Source organism: Odocoileus virginianus, chromosome 34 (genome assembly GCF_023699985.2).
Source record: "Odocoileus virginianus isolate 20LAN1187 ecotype Illinois chromosome 34, Ovbor_1.2, whole genome shotgun sequence".
NCBI classification, from domain to species: domain Eukaryota; kingdom Metazoa; phylum Chordata; class Mammalia; order Artiodactyla; family Cervidae; genus Odocoileus; species Odocoileus virginianus.
In genome coordinates, this window is record NC_069707.1 from 13,892,943 (window position 1) to 13,910,246 (window position 17,304).

At 37.9% G+C, this 17,304-nt stretch overlaps 1 protein-coding gene across 1 annotated transcript in view; it reads left to right on the plus strand.

Annotated features, from left to right (window-relative positions):
* Positions 1 to 17,304, plus strand: part of SYNE1 (spectrin repeat containing nuclear envelope protein 1) — a 483,739-nt gene that overhangs the window by 186,265 nt on the left and 280,170 nt on the right. Inside the window, 8 exon segments of the mRNA XM_070461436.1 lie at positions 2,109 to 2,336; positions 2,707 to 2,805; positions 4,628 to 4,815; positions 5,211 to 5,334; positions 7,579 to 7,745; positions 10,252 to 10,405; positions 12,492 to 13,120; positions 15,661 to 15,840. Of these exon segments, the coding sequence (XP_070317537.1) occupies positions 2,109 to 2,336; positions 2,707 to 2,805; positions 4,628 to 4,815; positions 5,211 to 5,334; positions 7,579 to 7,745; positions 10,252 to 10,405; positions 12,492 to 13,120; positions 15,661 to 15,840 (1,769 nt within the window).

A 17,304-nucleotide genomic window follows, 5' to 3' on the forward strand; every position in this document is an offset into this window, starting at 1 on the left:
ATATGTTTAATTTTTAAAACTGTTTATAAAGTTGTCATTTAATCATTTTCACTAAATTCTAAGGAAATAAACAATAGTCCATTTAAAGTTTCATCTCAAAATTTTTCTTTCAAAAAACTTTGACATAAACCCTTTTAACTTGTTTAGCTTTTCTATAAAGTCACTTTTCTATTTTATAAACCTTAATTCCACAACTTCTGAACTGCATCAGTAATCGAAAGTATCACATTGTTACTCTTTAAGAAACAATCATGTATTTTATTTTTAAGTGTATAAGCATTCAATTGTGGATGGCCGTGCCATCAGGCTGGAAATACACTTTAATATTCTGATATGGCACTTTGAAAACTATCTAAAAATAAATAGGAATAACAGGAAAAAAATATATTTGCTAGAAATAAGCAAAGATAAGAGTTGAATTCATTATACAGTGGAATTGGGGATCATAAGTTCATGTTCTATTTCCAAACAGAAGACTGGGTTATAGGAAATATTCAAAATATGTTAACACTTGTCATAGTATTTTCACTTTAAAACAGTTTTAGGATTAAAATTAATAACACATTTGCATGTTACCATGAAGATATCTATAATCTCATTTTTGTTCTTTATTACATGCTGTTCCAGATTGACTAATTTCTTATTCATTCCTAATTGATAACTGAAAAATGATAAGAATATTCACTGGGTTCATTTCCCATCTTCTCTTCTTGGACTGGAATTTTTTCTGCCACAACCCAGCAATATAATTATATAGTTAGCATCTATGAATTTGTTAATGGCATGTATTATTCTGAAAACTAAAAATTTTGATCTTAACTAAGATTATTTCACTAAGGTGTTAGAAGAGCCTAGTACAACTATTAGCACATAAAAAACTCAAAATATATTTGTTTGAATTTTTGACTAACTTTTCCAGAAAAATTATCTTAAAAGACAGCAAAACAAAGAAGAACGGTATCAATGCTCAAACAACAAGCATTCATTAGCGATATCACTTTAGTCACAAACATACAAATACAAACACATAAATGATGTATCCCTGGCACTAATCTGATGCCAGTTATTTCTGACTGTCTTATCTAGACAGAAGTTATTTCTTACTGTGTTGCTTCACCTGGACAGAAGTCATATATTTTTCTGGGGTAACAGTATTTTCTATTTAAACTATTTGGAACTGAAACTTGTCTGGATGTTTGGCTTTATTTTGATAGAATTATTTGGATTTTTTCTCAGAGAAATAGTTTTTCTCTTAAACATAAATAAACATCTATGTTTATAAGAAACCTCTGTCCCCACACACACACACACACACACACACACACACACATACACACAAAAACACATTCAGTTTTTTGGCAGTTTTCAGTCTTTTTCCTGTGTTGACTCATAGATAAAATGCCCTCCTGCCCCAAACAGATATCATAGTCTGTAGGTTCTTGACCGTCAAGTCCATAGCTAGTAAATAAAGCAGTGATTCCCAGAGTGGATTCTCTGGGTCAGCAGCAGTGTATCACCCCACCTTAGACCCAGTGAGTCTGAGTCCCTGAGGATGGGACCAGTGACCCTAATATATTCCAAATTTGGACATCATTGGCATAAAGATGAGTTGGTAAACTTTAGAAGACTGGGTTTAAGTAGGAGCAGAATCAGAAAATATTTTAGTTTGGTAACATATGAAAAACTAAACTATATTCTAGGAAAATTAAATGTATGTCAATATTAGCATTCCTTTGAGTTTGGGAACATACTGCTTCCTAGGCCAGTTGGTCAAAACTCTTTGACTCACAGGATAAGACGAGAACTGTGTGTATATTCAAACAGACAGTAAGAGTTCCTGGGACATGTTCCTGCTTCCTTCACTTCAAGCAGGGTAGATATTTCTTACTTTCCATCCAGCGAGCATGGCCACCATCAGGGTGTACTTGTCCTTCCCGAACAAGGTCGGGAAACCCATGGTGTGTATTTGTAGCTGCTCCACAATGGTGCAAATATGTTGAGACGCCAGTCAAGGAAAATTTTGCTGATTTTCTCTCTGCAGATGATTGTATCATTTCAAGGCAAGCTTGCTCAGCCTACCTTGTCATTTTTCTTGTTTTAAATATTAGGTCATGATTAAGGAAATAGAAAGTAAGATCAGCAGCATTACAGGACTAGAAGAAGAAGCTCAGTCTTTTGCTCAGTTTATTACCACTGGAGAATCTGCTCGCATCAAAGCCAAATTAACCCAAATAAGAAGATACTGGGAAGAGCTCCGAGAACATGCACAGAGTCTGCAAGGAATAATCCTGGGACATTTAGCTCAGCAGAAGAAGTTTGAGGAGAATCTTAAAAAGGTAAGAATTGGCCCGTGCCTGCTAAAGTTACCTATTTCACATTGCATTTTATAAATCACCCAGAAATAATGGAATGAGGGAAAAAGACACAATTTGCCAATTCCTTACCAAGTTGTCAATGATGATTGAGTTTATAATTTATATGTAACCTTTTTGGGGGGAATATGAAACTGTCATTATATATTGTGTTCAGAAAGATATTATGACTTAATTACATTTCTTTCAAATAGTGGGATACATTGATTTTGAGATTTTTAAAAATTTATTTTATCATCATGTTGAAAGTTATCCAAAAGAAATAAGCATGCTGTTTCCCCTGCCTTGATGTATGTCTTCCCCACCATATTTTCATATTTTACCAATGTTTTAGATCCAGCAGTCTGTGTCTGAATTTGAAGATAAACTTGCTGATCCAGTTAAAATATGTTCTTCAGCTACAGAAACATACAAAGTTCTCCAAGAACATATGGTAATAGCATGTTTCAGCATTTCTTATTTATCTGCTCAGAAATGTGATGATTCCTGTTTGAAAAGAAAATAGTAAATATTTTTATGACAGTTATATTTGAAAAAAATTGTATGTTACTTGAGGAATAATATGATAAAAATATTCACTTCATTAACACAAGAAATATAACTATATAAATAAGTTTTCATTAAAAATGTATATTAAAAAGTAGTCAATTAAAATATATTTCTCTCATAATTAAAGCATGTAGCTTTTTCCTGTAAACAGGATTTATAGCTTTAATAAATCCTGTTACCTCTTGCCAGCATTATAAAAAATGAAATGTGCAGAAAATATGCATAACAGATTTCAGATTTTAACCCACTACAGTCAGATGTGCAAAGACTATGTACTCACTGATCTTTTCCTCAATGGCTAGCTTTTTTGGTCTGGTCCCTGAACTGGTAACCACGGTGAAAGTGAAGTTGTTCAGTCATGTCTGACTCTTTGCGACCCCATGAACTATAGCCTTCCAGGCTCCTCCATCCATAGGATTTTCCAGGCAAGAATACTGGAGTGGGTTGCCATTTCCTTCTCCAGGGGAGTCTTCCCTACCCAGGGATCAAACCTGGGTCTCCTGCATTGCAAGCAGACTCTTTACAGTCTGAGCTGCCGGGGAATCCCAACCACTGTGAGATACGTTGCAAAGCAACAGATGCTTCTGGCAGAATTTAGAGGAAGGAGCAAAACAAGGGAACGTAGGCAAAGAAATACTCAAAAGAAGTGTGTTAATTAATACACAAAATATGCTGTGGTTGTTGTTCAGTCGCTAAGTCACGTCTGACTCTTGTTGACCTCACGACTGCAGCACCCCAGGCTCTTCCGTCCTTCATTGTCTCCCAGACTTTGCTCAAATTCATGTCCAACAAATATATATATATGTGTATATATATGTAGCACATATATATATATACATATAATCCCTATCATGCATACATGCATGAAATGTATATATAAATGCAGAGAAGGGGATGCAATAATAACAGTTGACCAAAGCACAACTGGAAGGGCAACTGGAATTTATATCACTTGAATTTTTATGGTAAGAAATGCATTATTTTGTTACACAATTTTTTAAGAAATAACCCCCACGTGAGGAAAAGGAGGAAAATTGGATTTGATGGAATTATTTTAATAGGCAACTAAATTAACAATTGAGTGCCAGAGAGAATAATGCATTTTTTTTAACATTGGATTTTCCTAAACCAAGTTGTTTTTCTCTATCTTGACTTTTTGAGCTATAAAATGGGGGCTAACGAAAGAGCATACCTCTTAGGGTTCTTCTGAAGAGTAAATGAGTTAATGTACGTAACGTGCAGAACACAGTGCCTGCCACATTCTCAGCTACCCTAATTGTTGTTATCATGGATTCTTGACTTCAGCTATGTCAGTCATAACTTCCCATAGATATTTTTAAATAAAATTGCAGTATGTTGCATGTAGCTCTTGTAAATCACGAATAATATTTTTAAATACTTGTGCTGTAACATGAATAACAATTTTCACATATTACCTAAATCCTTAAGGGAAAGTTAAAATTATCCCAATAAACAGGGACAATTTCTTATTTGGGAAATAGTTTCCATTCTCATCTTTGGCTTCTGCATTTGTGAAGTAATTGTCACTCTGTCTTGCTGAAAATCACACACTGAGACATTTTTTAGTACCACAACTGTTTATTGTGACATTGGGGAAATGTTTGGTGATAACTGGTCTCAGGGGAAAATGTGGGTCTCCTTTCCTGATGCTGGGACTTTATGGCACTCTTTGGCCTTCACATCAGGATCTCTGTCAGGCCCTGGAATCGCTGACCAGCACGGTGGCCGCCCTATCAGCCAGCGCCCGGAAGGTGTCCAACAGAGACTCCTCCATCCAGGAGGCTGCAACCGTGCAACGGAGCTATGAGGGTTTGCTGGGTCGGGCGAAGGAGAGACAGAGAGAGCTGGAGAAGCTGCTGGCCTGCTGGCAGAGGTGAGCGGCCTTCCTTCTCCCGTTGGCAGCCAGGGTATCAATAGCTACTCTTTAGTGGAAAATTCTGAACGTTGAGGGATGAGAAGTGATTATCCCACATGTAAAACTCCTCAACTCGTGTGCCTACCATGGGAAGACAGCGATCTTCATTATAAGATGAAGTCCCCTAGTTGTGGAAAGGATGCGTGTCTGTCTTACACACGGCACAGATCTAAGCACATGGACGAGCTCATACACAAATACCAGAGGAGTTTTTGGACGTTCACACCCAGAAAAAGACAACCAACACTGTGGTGTTTATTGTGGTTACTGTTGAACTCCCCGACTTCAGAAAGGTTTGGTTTTCAAGTATGATAATTTCACGAGACTTTGTTTCTTATCTCTGCTTTCTGTAGGCTAGAGAAAGAACTGTCGACCTTTTTGACTTGGTTAGAGCGGTGTGAAGCTATAGCCAGTTCACCAGAAGCCGACATTTCTGCCGACAGAGTCAAGTTGGAGAGTGAACTCCAGTCAATACAGGCAAGTTCAAGGAAGCGTGAGGAGAAGGAAATGTTCTTGTCATGGTTGCATTGTAAAAGCAAAATCAAGAACCAAACCTCTCCAACTTAACTTCTTTTCAATTCGTGGTCCTGAAGAGGAGAACAGCCCTGACCTGAAAGACAAGTCACGGTGAACTTTGTGATGATCAGTTTCCACAGTACATTAGAAAATCCTGTAGCATAATGTCTGGCACTTGAATATAAATTCTCTGGCAGGGGAGTTGAAGGAGAAATGGGTAGAAACATAGATGAAACAAGGTTGACTCTCAGTGAGTAATTTTTTTTTTTTTTTTTTTTTGTCTGCACTGCACAGCATGTGGGATCTTACTTCCCCAGCCAGGGATCAAACCCTTGCGCCCTGCAATGGAAACCCAGGGTCTTAACCACTGGAATGCCAGGGAAATCCCTCAGTGAATGGTTTTTGAAGCTGGGTAATAGCTATAGTCTTTCTACTTTTGTATTTGTATAAATTTGGGATAAGTTATTTTTTTGAACAAAAAAAAAAAAAGAGACAGAGAGAGAGAAAGAATACAATGTAGAAAGAAGTCACAATAGTGATTATTTTCAAGCAAGACACCAAAAAGTGAATAAGCAAAGTACAGGAGGTAGAAAGACAAAGAATTCTAGCTTATTAGATCCTTTAAGAAGCTAACTTTTTAAACTTTAAAGAATCTCTCAGTCTTATTGAAACTACAGACAATGCTACTGATTTCTGGAGATTAATAACTTGCTTTAAGTGATGCTATCTGTGCCAGAAAATTCGACAAGCAAAATTGCTTCAACAAAGAGATTTATTATGTAACAGGATTTGCACCCCAACTTTCTCCCTTCCCCTTTTGTAAAACACTTAAGAGGAAAATGGATTTTTTTTACTTTTCATAATTTCTTCTCTAAAAACTCCATCAGTGCACATCTGTAGCTTCTGGTCCTATTCCCCCAACTTCAGATGTTCTCCTACTTTGAATTTGAGAGTTTCCTGTACTCTTGATTCTGCTGCCTTTCTAGTTTATTAAACACAGTTTATTGATGCAGTAGTTCTGCATTAATCTCCCCAAAAGTCCCTGCTCAGAAGTGTCCAGTGACTGTCCTGTCTGAGGATAAAGGGCAATCCACAATCCACAAACTGGTGTTTATCTTCTTACAAATAGAGTGTAGGGAGTCCTCAGAGGGGAAGCCATTGGTCCTGTTCATAAAATTATCTGCCCATGTCAAAACGTGTTCTTATGTGTCTCTAAATGGAAAACAGGTCTATGCAAGTTAGAGAACCACAAAGGGGGCTGCAGGCACACATCCAGGAGCTGTGTTAACTAAGCTGCTCCCTGCCCCAATCTGAACCTTCCTTGTATGTTCCGACCTCCTGGCCTCATGTCCTTCATCTTGCTCAGATTCCACTTTGTTATCTTACCTGGCTTCCATAGGCAGTCCTTCCTCTGATACCTTTAGCAATTTTGCTTTTATCACACCTGTGACCTCCCTACAAAGGGGAAAGAGCATCATCTATGTGCCATGCTGTATGGTGCTTCCTCTTCTGTTGTATGAAAGTAAAATGAAGAGCCGTTAAGCTCCCTGCTTTGGTCTAATGTCATCTCTAAACCCAGAGACACATTGTGGTCCCAGTTCCTAGAATTGCACCTCTTCATTGTTAGATATGCATTGTTTCTCTTCAGCAGTAGTTATTCTTTGATTCTTTTCCCATACTCAGTTTCTTTATTCTGAAAGAAATTCTACAGCTTCTAAATTTGCCTAACTTAATATAACTCAGACTGTTGGAAAGTAATTCAGGTTTCAAAAGCATTTTTAACATTGCATTAGAGGTTGTGCTGTGCATGCTCATTCGCTGAGTCGTGTCCGACTCTTTGGGACCCCATGGGCTGTAACCTGCCAGGCCCCTCTGTCCACGGGATTTTCCAGGCAAGAATACTGCAGTGGGTTGCCATGTCCTTCTCCAGAGGATTTTCCCAACCCAGGGATCTAACCCCTGTCTCCAGTGTCTCCTGCATTGGCACATAGATTCTTTCTTTACCCCTGAGCCACCTGGGAAGTCATGCATTAGAGGTTAAGTGGGTTCAGTTCTAAATCAAGGGATAAAAATTCTTCTTAGCCTGGTCCTAATGACCTCCATTTTGCAAGAACACAAAGCTGTTGGACCACAACTACCTGTCATGTGGTCCTTCCCGGTCAGTCTTGTTAGGATGAGATCTGTAATCCGTTCTGTTTTTCTCAGGTGCTGCAAAATGAAGTTGTGGCCCAGGCTTCCATCTACAGCAACCTATTGCAGCTAAAGGAATCCCTCTTTTCAGTGGCCTCCAGAGATGATGTGAAAATGATGAAACTACAATTGGAACATTTGGATGAGAGATGGAGAGATTTGCCTCAGATAATTAGCAAAAGGTTGGGTTTCAAAAAAACTTTTAGTATTGCTCATTTTTTAAAACAGTGAGCATATAAATTAAGAAAGCTTACTTTTGTTTACTTTTACTTAACCCCATTATTTGAGCATAAAGAGAAGAAAACTAATCATCATTTATAAATCAAAGTGCTTTATATTCAATAAATTCATTAATGCATTAAAGTGCATTATAAATCAAATTAGTATTTCAGATGACCCTAAATTCAAAATTTTAGTCTTGCAATCAAGGAAAATTATCAAATTAGTTGAATGATATTAAAGAATGTAGGATTACTCATGTTTTAATTATTATTGCTCAAGTTGTTTATATGTAGGAGAAAAATGGTAAATAAAATTTTACCTCACATGATATTTCTCAACAGAGGATATGTATTTTTCCCATTTCATTCCAGTATTATAGAGAACAGGAAAATCATTATTATCATATTAAAAGGAAACAAAGATGAATTAAATCTTAATTGACTGGATGGTTAACATTGACATCTACATATTTTTAATATGCCAGAAAACAAGGTTTTATCTTAAATTGGTATTGATTACCCATGTAATCCTGAAAAAAGCAGTTAACCTTTTTAGTCAATTTTCAGTCAATTTTTAATTTATTTTTTCAGCAAATATTTACTGAGTTTTAATGAGTAGTGTACTTTTCTATGTGCTGAGGTTAGCAATGTAAACAGAGTTCCACTATACCTCTGTGGGGCTTGTATTTGATCCATTGTCTACTCCTTCATATATTCAATTAGCAAATGTTTATTGAGTACCTGTTGAGTGTGAGACAACATATCAGACACTGAAACCACAAAAATAAGTAAAACCTGAAGGCAAGTATTTTATAGATCAGCGTGGGAATAGCAAGAAACCCAGTGAGAGGGGAGCACAGGATATTACAGAAGCCAAGAGAAAGGACGTTTGAATGGGTTCATGAAAGGCTGATGAAAGGTTTTTGGTGCCAAACTCTTGAAAGATGAGTAACTTTCTACAAAATACAGGAGGATCTGCCCTCCACCTCCCTCCCAGAGAAAAAGTAAAGGATTTTAGAAATGATACAAATGTATGAAAGCAATCAAAGTATAATCTATGCATGTAAAGATAACAGGTAGACAATTTTGTAAGGATTAAAGCATGAAAGTCTATTTAAAGAGTTGAACTCTGGATATGAGCCATTGTAACAGATATATTTTATTAAGGTGCTATTCTTTTTTAATTAGTTCGTTACTTAATTTTGGTTGCACTGGATGTTCACTGTCGCCCGAGGGCTTTTCTGTAGTTGCAGTGTGCCGGGGCTACTCTCTAGATGCGGTGTGCGATCTTCTCACTGCGTCAGCTTCTCTCGCTGTGGCTCTCGGCCTCTTGAGCTCAGGCCCAGTAGCTGTGGCGCAGAGACTTAGTTGCTTCACAGCAGATGGAATTGTCTCAGATCGAAAGCATGTCCCCTGCATTGGCAGGCAAATTCTTATCCACTGTACCACTATGGAAGTCCTAAGGTGTTATCCTTAATGCCAACCTTGGGCTCTGAACTCAGATCACCCTATTGTTTGTCCATCTAATTCATTCATTACACAAGCAATGATTGATCCCTGACCCTATCCCAGGTACTTTTCTGGGTCCTGAGTTTATAGCAGTAAGCAAAGCAAGACCTATCTATGTCTTACTGGGTGAGGGGGAAGATAAATAGATCATTAATCAAGAGAATGAACCCATTTCAAGTGGTGTTCAGTAATATGAAGACAACAAAATAGGATGACATGGGAGGGGCCGTAGACTGGGTGGCCAAGCAAAGCCTCTCAGGGGACTTGACATCAGATTAAGTTCTGAATACTATGTATGAGGCACGTTCGCGGTCCTTGGGGGCAAAGCATACAGGCAGAGGGAGCAAAAGGGCAGAGGCTCTTGGGTAGGAATGAGCCGGGATATTGAGGAGACAGAGATGAGTGAAGCGTGGGGCAGCGCTGTATCAGATGAGGTCAGAGAAGTTGATTCCCTGGGATCCCTTGCAGATCGCAGTAGGGAGCCTTGGCGTTTCGCCTTCTTGTGTGCAGCAGGAAACATCCCCATGTTTAAGCTTGGCAGGGGATGTTCTGTTGCCTCAGGAGTGGACAGTAGGGAGGCCACGGTGGCAGGAAGGAGGCTGGTGTGGGCCGCTGGTAGAGGCAAGAGATGAAGAGATTTAGGCCAGGGTGCAGAAATGGAGAGAAGAGCACAGAACATACCGTGACGGCGTGCTGGCAAGATCAACACAGATCAGACGGGGTGGTAAAGCGACAAGGGGGTGAAGAGTGGCTCGTAGAATCATCTGGGTGGATGGTGGGGACGTTAACTGAGATGGGGGAAAGTGGGAGAGAAATGGGGCTTGAGGAGCAGAAAACATCAAGGGTTCTGATCTGGCCATGCATGAGAGCATTACTTTTGCCCTTGATTAGAAACATGTCATTAATTTTTTCTGTCCAGATGAGGGGCATTTTAACGTTAACACTTTTTTGTACATAGGATTAACTTCCTTCAGTCTGTGGTCGCCGAACACCAGCAATTTGATGAACTGCTGCTTTCCTTTTCTGTCTGGATTAAGCTGTTCCTCAGTGAGTTACAAACTACTTCTGAGATAAGTGTAATGGACCATCAAGCAGCTCTTACACGGCACAAGGTAAAGTGTGTTAAGACTGAAGAAGAATTTATTCATAAAATAGAGTTCTTGAATTATAAAGGGATGCAATATTAAAGAACACTTGGCAACAATTTAACTTCTTATTAGTATGCAAATGTTTTAATAATTGAGTATATGGGTCCAGACAACATGTGATGCAGACAAATTAAACACATAAAGCCACTTCGGATAAAATAGGCAACCACTTTAAGAGACTGCTTCTTCAAAGTAGAGCAAATGATTTCTAGAGTGAATGATATGAGAATGTTCATTTTTAAGCTTCTAGTTTGCTTTGTTATAGTGCTGAAAACTAATACTGAATTCTGATGCTTTAATGATAGAATTTTCCGAATTACCCTTTAGCTTGAAAGTTATTTAAAATTCATGATTTATTTTCCTTATTTATAATTTATGTAAAACAGCTGTTGAGGCATCAAAAAATAAAATATCTAATAAGATTCTGACCATCAAGCATTGGGATAGTTGGACATAAGCTGTATAATAAGTTTATAACAACATTTAGTAATAAAACATTTAATATTTGTTGAGTGCTAACTCTGTGCTGGGTTTGCTAATTGATTTTACCCGAAGGAAAAGTACTTTATCATATCTTCCTGTTACAAGACAGGGGTGCTATCTGCCTTAATGATTTACATTTCAAAGAAATGGCTCCCCCAGTCCCTGAGAAGATATTCTGAGTTGTAAAATTGGCCAGAGGCTTTAAAAATATTTATCTCACAAAGGAGCAGAGAGGGAATTTGTATATTTTCTAGTGTAAATGCTCAAAGAAGCCCTCAAAAGTTTAGCAGTCAAGCTAAGGAGAACAAGTGTTAATGTTCATCTATTCCTATACTCCTTCCCTATAAATTGCTGATATTAGCTCTAATTATAATTATAAATACTATAATTTGTATGTATATATATATATTACTATAATATGTAAAATGTAAATATATGTGTTATATATAATAGAGCTTAGCTCTAATATATAAATATTATAATTTGCATATAAATGAATTATTATAATATATAAATGTAAATTTAAAGTGTTGGCCAAAAAGTTCATTATGGGAAAACCTGAGTGAACTTTTTGGCCAACCTAATATAATATGAATCATAGATCATAGAGCTCATTCCATAAATTAGTAATTCTAAATAAAATCTAATGAATTAATTCCAAAGTAGAGCTAATTCTGTAAATATTTTAGTTATATTCTGCATATATATGTATAGGTAAATAGCTTCCCAGGTGGTGATGGTGGTAAAGAACCCTCCTGCCAATGCAGGAGACCTAAGCGGTGTGGGTTCAATCCCTGGGTCAGGAAGATCCCATGGAGGAGGGCATGGCACCCACTCCAGTATTCTTGTCTGAAGAATCCAATGGGCAGAGAAATCTGTCAGGCTCTAGTCCATGGGGTTGCAAAGAGTCAGATACAGCTGAAGTGACTTAGCATGTGGCATGCATGTATAGTTAAAAAAAATTGAAAATTTGGATGATTTTAAAAGTATATATAAAAAAAATAAATAAAAATAAAAAAAATAAATAAAAATAAAAGTATATATATATATGATGTATTTATATACATACACACATATATATTTGTTGTTGTTGTTTAGACGCTAAGTCATGTAGGACTCTTTTGTGACCCCATGGACTGCAGCCCACCAGGCTCCTCTGTTCATGGTATTTCCCAGGCAAGAATACTGGAGAGGGTTGACATTTCCTTCTCCAGGGGATCTTCCCTACTCTGGGATTGAACCCATGACTCCTCCATTGACAGGCAGATTCTTTACCACTGAACTACCTGGCTAACCCATATATAATTTCTTTTAACTATTCCTGTCCATGGAGTAATTATTTTCCATGGAATGAATTATTTCCAAATGAGAGGTGTGTTTTATGTGAAACATACAGAGAAGCAAAACAGGAGAAATTTTAAGAATGTTTCTACAAGATTCACCGTAGTCGACTTTTAAGTGCTATGCCATCCGTTGCATTTAAATGTGTCTTGACATCACAAATCTGTATCTATGTGGGTTAAGCACACTGCATCTGGGAAATCACTGGCTCTCTCTGCTCTTTCAGGACCATGCGGTGGAAGTAGAGAGCAAAAAGGGAGAACTGCAGAGTCTGCAGGGTCACCTGGCGAAGCTGGGTGCCCTGGGCCGCGCCGAGGACCTTCACCTCCTCCAGGGCAAGGCGGAGGACTGCTTGCAGCTGTTTGAGGAGGCCAGCCAGGTCGTGGAGAGGCGGCAGCGTGCCCTGTCCCAGCTGGCCCAATTCCTACAGAGCCACGCCTCTCTGTCCCAGAGTCTCCACCACCTGAGGCAAACAGTGGAAGCGACCCACAGTATGAATAAGCAACAGTCCGACTTATTAGAAAGGGACCTAAATGACGCTATTCGAAATGTGAAAACACTAGAATCTGCTGCCATCAGTCTCGACGGCCTTCTTACCAAAGCCCAGTACCATCTCAAGAGTGGAGGTTCTGAGCAGAGAACGTCCTGCAGAGCCACCGCAGATCACCTCAGCGTGGAATTAGAGAGGATCCAGAACCTTCTGGGAACCAAGCAGAGTGAGGCGGATGCCCTGGCGGTATTGAAGAAGGCCTTCCGAGATCAGAAAGAGGAGTTGCTGAAAAGCATTGAGGACATTGAAGAAAGGACTGACAAAGAGCGGTTGAAAGATCTAACCCGACAAGCACTTCAACAGAGGTGAACGGCAACTGCCTGGAAGCCGGTTGCCAGGAGTTAATTCCTTTGCTTTTCATTTGTTCTGGAATTCACTCTTGTGCAAAACTATAATAGTACCATGTTTAGTTACTTGTTTTTAAAATATTCTGAGGGGACTTCCCTGGTGGTCCAGTGGTTAAGACTCCACACTTCCACTGCAGGGGGCACAGGTTTGATCCCTGGTCAGGGAACTAAGATTCCCACATGCCACAGGGCTTGCATATATGTGAATGAGTGAATGAAAGTCAGTCAGTAGTGTCTGACTCTTTGCAACCCTATGGACTGTAGCCTGTCGGGCTCCTCTGTCCATGGAATTCTCCAGGCAAGAATACTGGAGTGGGTAGCCGTTCCCTTCTCCAGAGGATCTTCCCAACCCGGGGATCAAACTGAGGTCTCTCGAATTGCATGCAGATTCTTTACCAGCTTAGCCACCACAGGATAAAATTAATGACTATTTTAACAGTAAAGAAGTACTAATATTTCTTTGTTTTCCTTAAGAACTTTCCTAAGAGTTATATATAAGCCATTTTGAGATCTTATTTACAATAGAGTATATTGATCATATTATCTATTTTTAAGCAGTTTTTAGCTAATAGAAGAAAGGACCCATCTTCTTTAGCAAGAATGACAAGCTGAGGAGAAAGGAAGTGAAATGGATTTGTATTTCTGGTGGTAAAATATGAGGGACTTTTTCCCAGTGGCTTCTAGCCTCTGAGAAAGTACTGGAGTGAGTTCATTAGTTGACAGCGATAGGAAACTGTGGGTAGAAAATGCAGCGAGAAATGGAAAGGAAGCCTCTGGCACTTGGTAAATGATATGCTGCCATTTGAGATTTATATTCATTCACTTAAAGTGGAACCAATCAGCCTGGCAGAGTGGTTCTCCCCAACTACTTTTAACAGTTTGCTTAGAAGTGTGGAGAAGGCAGAGAAGTAGGTTTAAGCAAAGTTGGTTGTTTTGTCAGGAAAGTTTAATAGAGACGCTAAGAGGTCAAAGGTATTTTTTTACAGTAAATTTTCTAAGTAATATTTTACTGTAGCCTTCCTTGCAATCCTATTTTTCCTTCTTACTAGAACTTCTCCCCACTCATCTCAGCATCACTTTCTCTTCCATTTTTTCAGGGGACAAAGAAACAGCAGGGATGAATCATACCAAGACATCCATAATTGATAAGGATTAGATTGACCCTGTCAAGATCATTGCCATTTGCTTCCTTCTAACCAGAATCAAACATTAAGCTAAAGGCGTTGGTTAGGTGATGATGACTCCTGAGATTATATTCCAAATGGGCAATAAGCTATCTGACTAGTTTAACAACAAATTTACAAAAAGAAATAAGATTTGGAAAGGGAAAATGGCCTCCAGAGTAGGGATAGAAGGAAGAGTCAAGTGTGACAAAGGAGCCAAGAGTTCACCCAGGAAATGTGCAATAGGGTTGGTGCTGCATGGCCCTCCCTAGCCTGCTCAGGCCAAGCTGATCAGGAGATCCTAAAATTGCTGAAGTTGCCCTGGATTGCATGCAAGGGCCACCTCAGTACACACAATGCTAAACTTACCAAAGTTGTAGAGAGGCTATGGAAAATGTTGCCTGGACTAGATTGTTTTTTAAATACCAGTCATACCATGCCTCAGTGTTACTGGGTGGCCTTGAACAAATCAGCTCTCTTATGAAATGGAGCTGTTGATAATACTTGTTCCTAGCCGTTTTGGGGGATTAGATGGGATAATGCACACTTTCAGCACGAAACCAAACTGCAAAAACTAAAAGAGTCAATGGCTGCCTCTCTGTGGCCACTTTTTACAGATACTCAAATATTAAAGACCCTTTCTAGTGGTAATTAAAAAAAAAAATAGGTGAAGTTTTAAAAACATACTTATTGTAGAGCTCAGTAAAACTATTTTTATTTTGAGTGAAATGACTGTGATTTTTAAATATTACTTTAATATGAATCGAACCTCACAGCATGGGAGAATTTTTTACTGATGACCTTGTGATAATTACTCAACTACTTTACCTCATATGTTGGTCCTGGTCTTGAAATTCTTATATCATCAAAAGAAAATAGAAAAAGAATACAAACAATAGAAGTTTGAAGGTCAATGGTAAAAATGACTTCAAATGTTTTCTAAGGTACAGTCTGAATTATGCAAAATTAACTGTAAAAGCATCTTTATTCATTGATATACATAAATTGCTGTGTTAAAAGCTTTTCTAGCTATTGATATGCATGCTTTATTTATGGAAGTGAAAGTCACTCAGTTGTGTCCGACTCTTTGTGACTCCATGGACTGTAGCCAGAGAGGCTCCTCTGTCCTTGGAATTCTCCAGACCACAATACTGGAGTGGGTAGCCTATCCCTTCTCCAGGGGATCTTCCTAACCCAGGGATCAAACCCAGGTCTCCCACACTGCAGGTGGATTCTTCACTGTTTGAGCCAGCAGGGAAGCCCTTATTTACAGAAAGGAAAGAGTAGCTCAACACTTGTAGTAAACTAATAGTAAAATAACATTTTAATTTACAGGTTGAGAGTCTTCAATCAGTTAGAAGATGAATTGAATTCTCATGAGCATGAATTATGTTGGTTGAAAGATAAAGCCAAGCAAATTGCTCAGAAAGATGTAGCCTTTGCACCTGAGGTTGACAAGGAGATTAACCGCTTAGAGGTCACCTGGGATGATACCAAAAAACTAATTCATGAAAAGTAAGTAAAAAACTTCTCAGTTTTTGTTTTTAACTTCCTATTTATTTTGTGACATTGGGCCATTGCCTGTTACTTTGAGTTGGTCTGATCAAGAGTTTAATATATTTTGCCATCTTAGGTATTCGTTGTCTCTTTAATAACATTAAAAATTTAGTCCTACAGAGTTTTACTGAGGAGGTTTTCTTGAGACAGCAATTATATGTGAAATTCGATACCTGGAATTAAGAATTGTCAATGTTTACAGGGTACCAGTAAGAGAGTCTTAACCACTGATTTTCTTTTTTTGTTTTGTTATATTTGTTTATAATTGAGGTATGATTTACATACAGTAAAATTCACCCTAAGTGTATACCCTTAAACTACAGGAGTTTAACAAACTCATATAGTTGTATAAATATCACAACTATCAAATGGTAAGAGTTACACCACCTGAAAAATGCCCTCATGTCTCATTGTAATCAGTCCCTTCCTCACTTCCAACCCCTGGCAACTGTTGTTCAGATTTCTGTCTCTGTAGTGTCTGTGTCTTCTTTCTTAGAATCACACATAAATGGATTCTTTCCAGTTTGAATGATTATAAATAAAGCATCTCTAAACACTCATGCTCCCTTTTCGTGTGTACATCAGTTTTTACTACACTTGGTTAAATACCTTCTTTTACTTAGCACAAGTACTTTGTGATATGTATCCATAAAGTGCATTCTTTTTTTTAACAGCCGAATGATATTCCATTTACTAAGTGTATTGCAGTTGATTTTTTCACCAGTTAGTAGATATTTGGGATCTTCCCAGTTTGAATTACTACAAAAGCATCTGTAAACATTTATTTTTTATGTGTACATAATTTTTTTATTATGCTGTAGACTATTAATGTATACTTTAAAAAATATAATCCTGCTGCACAAACTTTATTCTGTGTTATTAAACATTCTCTAAATTGTGCTTTGGTAGAGGTTGCATGGTATTCAATTATAAGAATGTATCACAATTTATTCAGTTATTGGCCCATTTTTAACTTTGGGGTTATTTCTAATTTTTCTCCTATTATAAATAATGGTGTGAAGAATAGAATTGTACCCAAATCTTAGTGCACACCTTTTTTTTGGAAAAATACCTAGATGAAGAGTTGTTTGCTCAAAGGCATTTTAGTCTTTTAAACAAGAGCTATTTCATATTTTAGCCGTTCTCAGGGGACTCATAGTCAATGAAAATTCGCGTGAGTTAAATGGAAAAGAAAATCTCATGTGAACTTTAATTATTGAGCAGTAATTTTTGTTTGTTTTGTTTTTTGTCTTTTTTTGTGGCAGGGAGGCAGGTGGGTTTTCTTCCCTACAACATATAACTATGAAGTAGTTAAATCATGGAAAAAATCTTTTTTAATTAGCAGATTTTTTTTCTTCACTTTTTGGAATTATTTTATTGATGTCTGATTTCCTTACTAGACTATAAGCTTTTCTTCAAACC